The 8,696-nt window shown below is 39.0% G+C and overlaps 1 protein-coding gene across 20 annotated transcripts in view; it reads left to right on the plus strand.

The window, feature by feature from the left end:
• Sec31a (SEC31 homolog A, COPII coat complex component) overlaps nucleotides 1–8,696 on the plus strand; it is an 89,527-nt gene that overhangs the window by 57,451 nt on the left and 23,380 nt on the right. For 14 of the 20 annotated variants that reach the window (XM_029570292.1, XM_029570293.1, XM_029570295.1 and 11 more), the window contains 5 exons: nucleotides 775–901; nucleotides 1,907–2,052; nucleotides 3,154–3,327; nucleotides 5,707–5,880; nucleotides 8,556–8,648. In XM_029570292.1, the coding sequence (XP_029426152.1) occupies nucleotides 775–901; nucleotides 1,907–2,052; nucleotides 3,154–3,327; nucleotides 5,707–5,880; nucleotides 8,556–8,648 (714 nt within the window). The remainder of the gene's footprint in view (nucleotides 1–774; nucleotides 902–1,906; nucleotides 2,053–3,153; nucleotides 3,328–5,706; nucleotides 5,881–8,555; nucleotides 8,649–8,696) is intronic. The other 6 variants (XM_008846858.3, XM_017801609.2, XM_008846861.3 and 3 more) reach the window with 1 other exon arrangement.

The raw sequence follows: 8,696 nt of genomic DNA on the forward strand, positions 1-8,696 counted from the left end.
GGGCTTCGGATTCCCCTGGAACTGGAGTTAAGGATGGTTTGTAGCCGCCATGTGGGTGCTAGGAATCGAACCTGGGCCCTCTGCAAGAGCAGTCAGTGCTCTTAACCACTGAACCATCTCTCCAGCCCCGAATGCTTTTTATTTAAAATTTTTTTTACATTTATTTATTTTGTGATATGTGTATATGCCACAGTGCACATGTGGAGGTCAGAGGACAACTTGTGAGAGTTGGTTTTCTTTTTCTACCTTGTCGGTCCTGGGAATTGAATTCTGGTTGTTAGCCTTGGTCATTGGGCTTGGCAGCAAGCACCCCTACCCTCTGAGCCCTGGAATGCTATTTAAAATTCTTCATGAAGTTCCTTCCTGCTTGTTCTTCAAATAACCTCCCCTGGACCTCATGTTCAGGCAGCTTTTCCTGATCATTAGAACCTTGCATATTTGTAGTTAAATATTTTGCTAACAGTATGTACTTTTCTTTTCCGCCCTTTGTAAAATATGTTCATGTGTGATTTTCTTTTTGGAGGAAAAATAACTTCTGTTATTTGATTCAAGACTACATTTCACTTTGCTGCTGTTTTATGTGGCATGAAAGCTGTACATAGTTATTTTGAAAGCTAAGGTTGCTGGGATGTGGCTCTGTGGTGTAGTGCTTGCCTACCATGTGCAAGGCCCGAGGTTAGTCAGCAGCACTGAAGAAAATGTAAGGATTAGTAGAATTGATTTCCATTAGCATAATAAATACCTATAATTTTCCCTTTATCTTCCTTTCCCAAGCTCATCACTGCAGTGGTGATGAAGAACTGGAAAGAGATCGTTGAGTCTTGTGATCTTAAAAATTGGAGAGAGGCTTTAGCTGCAGTTCTGACTTATGCTAAGCCGGATGAATTTTCAGCCCTGTGTGGTAAGAAACAAGCTGTGCATTTAAGTGTATTACAAAGTGGTATGGCATATTGCAAACCTAATCACAAATAACTACAAAATACAAAAGATGGGGATATAGGCCAGTGTTAGGGCACTTACTTAGCATGTTCAAGGCTGTAAATCTGAGTCTCAGTATGGGAGGAGGAGAGGAGGAATATGAAGTACATAATTTAAAAAAATACTGTTTAAGTCGGGTGTGATGGTGTACACCTTGATCCCAGGACTCTAGAGGCTGAGGCAGGCAGATCTCTGTGAGATCTAGGCCAGCCTGGTCTCTGTAGTGAGTTCCAGGCCAGCTGGGGCTACAGGAAGACCCTGTCTCATAGACAGAAGTGGAAAAAAAAAAAAAATAATAATACTGTTTAGTAATTCTGGCTTTGGACAGACCAGAATATGAAACTTGCCCCTGCTATTTAGTAACAATGACTTAGGAAAAATTATTTTTTTAGCTTCTGTTTCTTCATCTCTAAAATGGTACATATGTAGTTCTCAATAAATATTAACTGGTATTAAATTAATAATTATAGTAGCTGAATAAAAAATTATCAGTACAGGCTATGACTAACTTAATTACAAGAATAGCAGCTTAAGTGCTGGCTCTGAACATTAACTGTATTTTTATAAATAATTTATAGATTTAGCCATCATTAATAAATCTTTGCTAGTCTGAGTTTTATGTTCATGTATTCCCATTTATTTTGTGTGTGTGTGTGTGTGTGTGTGTGTGTGTGTGTGTGTAATTGGAGAACAGTTCTGTAGGTAAATGTGGATTTTATGAAGTCACTTATTGTATATGGTGTGTCATCCACTTCCATTTGTTTAAGAAATACTTAGCATTTAGAGTAATTGTGGTTCTCTCTGGTCCTCATCGGTTGTAAACTTTAGTCCACATTCCACACCTCTGAAAATACTATTGAGCTGCTTACAGCCTCATACACAGATTAACTTTGTTATAGTCTTATTTTGTTTTCCTGTTGATTCACAGATCTTTTGGGAGCCAGGCTTGAAAGTGAAGGAGATAGCCTCCTGCAGACCCAGGCATGTCTTTGCTATATTTGTGCAGGGAATGTGGAGAAATTAGTTGCCTGTTGGACAAAAGCTCAAGATAGTAGCAACCCTTTGTCTCTCCAGGTTAGTGTCTTTGAAATAAGAGATGCTTGCATTTTATTATTTTCTCTCATTATACTTATGATTAAGCCATCATCTAGAAATGCCAAAGTTTATTATTTATCCATATTTACTTTAGGGAAGTTTTTTTGCTGGATAATTCTTTGCATTTATTGTTATCTTTAAAGAACAAAGTTTGAGATGATGGGGTTGGAACTATATGTAAGATCAAATTGGATTTTTTGGGACAAGTTGTGGTGTGAGTACTAGAAGTAGCTAGAGATTTTCCTGTTTTCCCTCAAGCTTCTCCCGCCTGTAATTAGCCCCTTGTGCCTTTGCCAAAGAGAGAAGCAGTGTGGGTTGAAAAACAGAAGGCATCCCAGTGCCAAGGAGAACCTTCATGATCAAGGGAAAATTAAAAAGTACGAGATAAAGAGAAAAGGTTTTATTTTGGCTCAAGGTTTGGAAATTCCTAAGACTGGACAGCCTATGGCTTTGGGTCTCTGATACGGGCAGCATATTGTGGCAAGAGTGCATGGTTGAGCCACAGGAAGCAGAAGAGAGACAAGAAGCAATCTGGGTACACAGTCCCTCAAGGGCATGCCTAGGGTCTCTCATTAGGCCCCACCTCTTAAAAGGTTTCACCTCTCAATAGTTCAGCCTTTGGGGAACATTCAGCCCCCAAACTAAGCAAGGCCCTTGGCAGCCACATACCTTTGTTTGTGGGTCTCTGCATAGTAGTGATACTGTTACAGGAAAAATGATGTGATGGCTTTGCTCATCATTCCTCTTCTACTTACTTACCTCTTCTTCTGCTGTTAGATACCTGCCTGTCACTTTTAGTTTGGATAGTTGCCTATCTGAGATTAGTTCTGGAAGATTGAGGGGGTTAAGAGGAGGTAGTTAACCTATACCATCTCTTGAGTTTGAGGCCTTCTTCCTCCTCTCACTCTCAGTTATCCAAACACTTTTCAGCTGTTCCATATTTTTCAAACAGGGACGATAATAGGAAGTGTATTTCTGGTATGTTTGGAAGTCATAGCAAATCCTTAGTTTGCCTGCTTCTTTCATACGTTAGTGTTGATATCTCTCTCTCTTTAACTCTCCCTTATTTTTCTCATTTAGGATCTGATTGAGAAAGTTGTCATTCTCCGAAAAGCTGTACAACGCACCCAAGCCATGGACACGAATACTGTAGGGGCTCTGCTGGCTGAGAAGATGAGTCAGTATGCCAATTTGTTGGCAGCCCAGGGTAGCATTGCCGCAGCCTTGGCATTTCTTCCTGATAACACCAACCAGGTAATTAGGACTGACAGTTTACTTTTTTTTTTTTTTTTTTTTTAAGAGTTAAGATCCCATGTTTTCCAGGCTGGTTTAAAAAGCTCACTCTTTGGTGGGGGTCGGAGGGTGGGAGGATTGAACTTGGGCACCTCTTGCATCTACCTTCTGAGTGCTGTTTTTATAGGTGAGTGCCACTCTGCCTAGCTTGGTCTCATTGCTGTATTAAGTGTAAGACCCCTTAGCTTACAACTAAATCTCAGACTGCTGGATCATCTAACCATGCAATTAAACTCTATTTCTAGGGCCATTTATAATCACATGTAATTTATTTTGTTTGTTTTGAGACAAGGTCTTGTATAGGAGGTCAGTCAGATCTCAAACTATGTAGTAAAGGCTGAACTTGAACTTGAATTCTTGATCCTCTTGCTTCTACTAAAGTACTAGGATTACAAGTGTTTGCAACCTACTTAGATAATCACATATGTTAAAGTTTAACATTAATTTTTTTAGTATGGAGGGTGTCCATGTGCTATATAGTATACATTTGGAGATCAAACGACAGCTTGTGGGAGTCATTCTCCTCTTCTGTCATGTGGGGCCTGGGTCTTCAGGCTTTGTGGCAAGCACCTTAACCTACTGAGCCTTCTCTCTGGCTCTAATCACATGCATTTTCTATATATCATTCTTCATACTTTTCTTTGGACTTGAATGAATATTCTTTTGTGAAAAAAAAACATAATGTTGATATTGCTTTATCCTCTTAATTTTCATAGACCCTGAATTCTTTGGAGAATATGTTCAAAGATTTTGTGATAGCATTGTAATATATAATTATTCCCTCATAAATAAAATGTACCTTAAAACATTTGGGGCTGGGGAGGTGCCTCAACGGGTAAAGTGCTTGTTATTCAAACAGGAATGGAGTATGGATCCCAGTAACCATAGAAAAAGACAGGGAAAATCAGGCACAATGGCATGCAACTGGGGAGGCAGAGACAGAGCATCTTTGGAGCTTTCTGGGCAAGCCAATCAGCGAACTCTAGGTTCAGTGAGAGACTGTCTCAGAAAACTAATGTGGAGAGTGATTGTGGCTTCCATGTGCACAAACATGCATAAACATGAATACAAACAAAAAAGAAATTAAATAACTGCTTTAAATTTAAAATTAACAAGAAACTTGTGTATGTGAATGCCATATGTGTGTAGGTGCCTATGGCAGTCAGACGAGGGTGTCAGATTCCTTGAAATTGGATTATAGGTGGGTGTGAGCTGTCTGATATGGGTACTGGGAACTGATCTTCTGGAAGGAGTAGTACACATTCTTAACTGCTGAACAGTCTCTCCAGTTTTCTGCCTTTAAATTAAAAAAAAAAAACAAAACAAATTTTACTGGGGCTGGAGAATTGGCTCAGGGGCTAAGAGCAGCCACTGAGCCATCTCTCCAGTCACGCCCTCCCTTTTTAAACTTTTAGAAAATTTATAAAACTACATAATTTTAAAGATATTTAAATAAACTTCCCAAAACATTTTAACACGTTGCTTTTTAAATTTTTAATATCTAAATGAATATATAGTGAAAATCAATTTTTATAAATGTATACAATTACAAATCTGTATGAGGTCCAGGTCTGAGCTTAACCTCTTATTTCAAGACTATCCTCTTTTTAAAGGTTAATTTGTGTCAGGCATGGTGGCACATATCTTCAATCCCAGCACTTGGGAGGCAGAGGCAGGCAGATCTTTGTGAGTTCGAGCCAGCCTGCTCTACATAGTAAGTTCCAGGCCAGCTGGGGCTACAGGGAGACCCTGTCTCAATAAGACCAAAAAAACCCAATAATTTGTATCTCTGTTGAATCACCATTTGCAGCAGTTAGTTAATTCTGGTTTTGGAGGTCTTTTAGTTGTAATTTTTTTTTTTTAGTTGTATTTTTTGATTTGCGTTATTAACTACAAAGCATCAAAAAAATGGTGATGTGGCATTGAACTGGTATACTAACCAGGAGGTGGGCATAATTTAAATCCCTGCTTCAGTTAAGTTATAAGATGTACTGTATGTTGGGTCCTTAATTTAGAAACCAAGAGATTGACTCCTCAAGTAACACAGTCTATTGTATAATACACAATATAAGACCTTAAGAGGGATAGCTTCTTTTTTTTTTTGAAACAGGGTCTCACTGTAGCCTCAGCTGGCCTGGAACTCACTGTGTAGACCAGGCTGGCTTTGAACTCACAGACATCCACCTGCCTCTGCCTCCCACATGCTGGGACTATACGCATGCGCCACCACGCCTGGCTAAAAGGGATCTCTTGAATGGTAAGATTACTTTAAGAAAATCAATATGCTATCATAGAGTTGGAGGAATTCTTAACTATTTGTTTTTCAATTGCTTTTTGTAGCCAAATATTGTACAGCTGCGTGACAGACTCTGCAGAGCACAAGGAAAGCCTATACTGGGCCAGGAATCATCTAGAATTCCTTATGAACGGCAGCAGCCATCCAAGGGCAGACCTGGACCAATTGCTGGCCATCCACAGATGTCAAGAGTTCAGACTCAACAATATTATCCCCATGTGAGTGATATGGGTTAGATGAAGTACAAATATTTATGCATTTCTATCCAAATTGACAGTTTTAATGTGTTGGGTAAAGATAAGATCAAGCTAGACAACTTGTTATTTTCCTAATATACTTTGTATATACTTGAGTAGTATTTTATGATCTGCTTTTCAAAATCACCTCTTTAATGCAGTAAGAATATACATCAGGTATAAATTAGTCTTAATCTCTAAGAAGATTGCTTCTTAATTCTGTCTCAGACTTCCCTTACACATGTACATCTGTTCTTTAAACTTCTTTTGGATTCATCCAACAAACTGTGTAGGTATAGTAGTGAGAAAAATTCTTCTAATGATTTGGTTAATTTTAAGCCATTTTTTGAAATTCTTTTTTTTTTACACATTCTTCTCTGTCACTACTGTAGGCTTACTGTGTCTTCTCCATTCACAAAGAGTATCTAGAATATAAACATTTTGGTGGACCAACTCATGTATTAAAGAAAAATGACCAAAGGGTTATGAGTTGCAGGTTGTATGGAATGTGGAAAGGAGTACTAATTTTTATTAATTTAAAATTTTATTTATTATCAAGTACTTGTGGTACAAAATGCAACACCTTATTGTCTTTTACAGTTTCATATAGAAGCTATATTTCCAAACTAGCAGATTTTTTTTTTTGTCTGTTTTGGGACAGGGTTTCCCTTTAGCCCCAGCTGGCCTGAACTCACTTTGTAGACCAGGCTGGCCTTGAACTCACAGAGATCTACCTGCCTCTGCCTCCTGAGTGCTGGGATCAAAGGTGTGTACCTGGCAATCTTTTTTTTTCAAGACAGTCTCACTGTGTAGCTCTGGCTGACCTGGAATTCACTGTGTAGCTGATCTCGAAAATGATCTGCCTGCATCTGCCTCCCAAGTCCTGGGATTAAAAGAGTATACCACCCACTCTGCCCTACTTTCATATTTTTAAATGGAAAGTAATGTTTTCTTTCTCTTTTGGAGACAGGGTCTCCCTGGAGCCCCAGCTGGCCTGAACTTGTTATGGAGGCCAAGCTGGCCTGAATCTCACAGAGATCCTCCTGCCTCTGCCTCCCGAGTACTGGGATTAAAGGAGTGTATCACCATGCCTGGTGAAAGTAATTTTTTTTTTTTTTTGAGTAATAAATGGTCTTGATTGATAGCAAAGTTAACATTTCAAATATAACAAATTGGTGATAAAATTGACAAGATTTTTTTATATTTCATTATAGGAAATATACATCTAAAATCATGAAACACTTTTAAAAAAATCCCACCAATTCATCATCTTTTGTTTGTTGTGGTTTGGATAAGTACTTAATCAGAATAAATTATTATTTGAATATAGCTTTCCCTGGACACTCCATTTTTTTCCCCATTCATTTGACAAATATTTATTGTGAGCCTACTGTGTGCCTTGCATTGTTTTGCTGTTAGAACTGTCCTGGTGAACAAAATACAAAAGATCTCCACCCTCATAGGTATTGATTTATGACATCAATGGGAGAGATCAGATTTTGGCTAGGAAAACTGAGAGACAGAAATACCAGGTGACCTACCTGAGTTTCACATACAGTGGTATAATTTCTCAGTATTGGCTAGCAGCCTAAAGGCTAAGCTAGGATTTGAATTTTCAAGCACCTTGTGCTTAGACCAGGCTATTTCTTAAGGTACTAAGTAAAGCAGGCCAGCTTTGTACTGAGAGAACAGAATACTTTTCATGGCTTTGGGTTTATCTGTCTTTCTGAGAAATGGTAAAAGTCTTTAAAGACCTTGCTGCACATTTCTGGGCATGGTGGCACACCCCTTTAATCCCAGCACTCAGGAGGTAGAGGCAGGCTGTGAGTTTGAAGCCAGCCTGATCTACACAGTGAGTCCCAGCAGCCAGGGCTACATAGTGGGACTCCGTCTCTCCCCCACTCCCAAAAAAATCTTTGTTGCACTTTTACCAATCTCGTATTTTAAGAAAAATAAATAGCTTATACAGTTGCACTCCATTTCAGCCAGCACAGCCTTGCTTTGATTTTATACATGTGCGCATGTGTGTACTGGCATTCCTATAAAGATCTGCATGACAGAAAAGACTTTGGCTTAAAGTGGTTTTTGAGACCACTTGAGATTAAGCAGCATGATATAGTAGAGGAAACACTGACTAGGAATGGGAGACCTGAAATCAGTCCCATCACCAGACATGTCCCTGGGCCTTGGCTTTCTCGTGGTAAAGGGTGAAGACTAGATGGGTAACCTTTGTTCATATTGTTGAACATTAGTCCCTCATGTGGAACTAATAGGATTTTTTGGTGGCTGTAATGAAATCCAGGAAAGGGTATGCATAGAATGCAGATCATTGTAGTGTGAAAGCTATTATTGCTTCAGAAATAATTACACTCATTTTTCCATAGTGTCTTCTTTCTCTACTTAAAGGATCTCTCTTCCCCACGTATTCTTGACACTTGACTGGCATTGTTCTTGTGCCTTGATTTAGGTTTGCATACTGACTTTTTCCTGCCTTCCTCCTGTTCTATTGTGTGGTTTTCTTTTGGAATCTCAGCTATGTTGAAAGCTGCTTTTACTTTTTGCTTTGCATCCTGCTGTTAATACCTTTTGGGTTGTTTGTTTCTTTTAACGTTTTCATTTTTTATTTTCTGTGATTGGTATTTCTTTGTTCAATTCAGGTTAGAATTGCCCCTACTGTCACTACCTGGAGTAACAAAACTCCTACTGCCCTTCCCAGCCATGTACCTGCAGCCTCTCCCTCTGACACACAGGTATATCCTTCATTATTCCCCTTTGAGCAGGATCTGCCTACCTAAACA

Source organism: Nannospalax galili, unplaced genomic scaffold (assembly GCF_000622305.1).
Source record: "Nannospalax galili isolate Female #2095 unplaced genomic scaffold, S.galili_v1.0 scaffold763, whole genome shotgun sequence".
NCBI classification, from domain to species: domain Eukaryota; kingdom Metazoa; phylum Chordata; class Mammalia; order Rodentia; family Spalacidae; genus Nannospalax; species Nannospalax galili.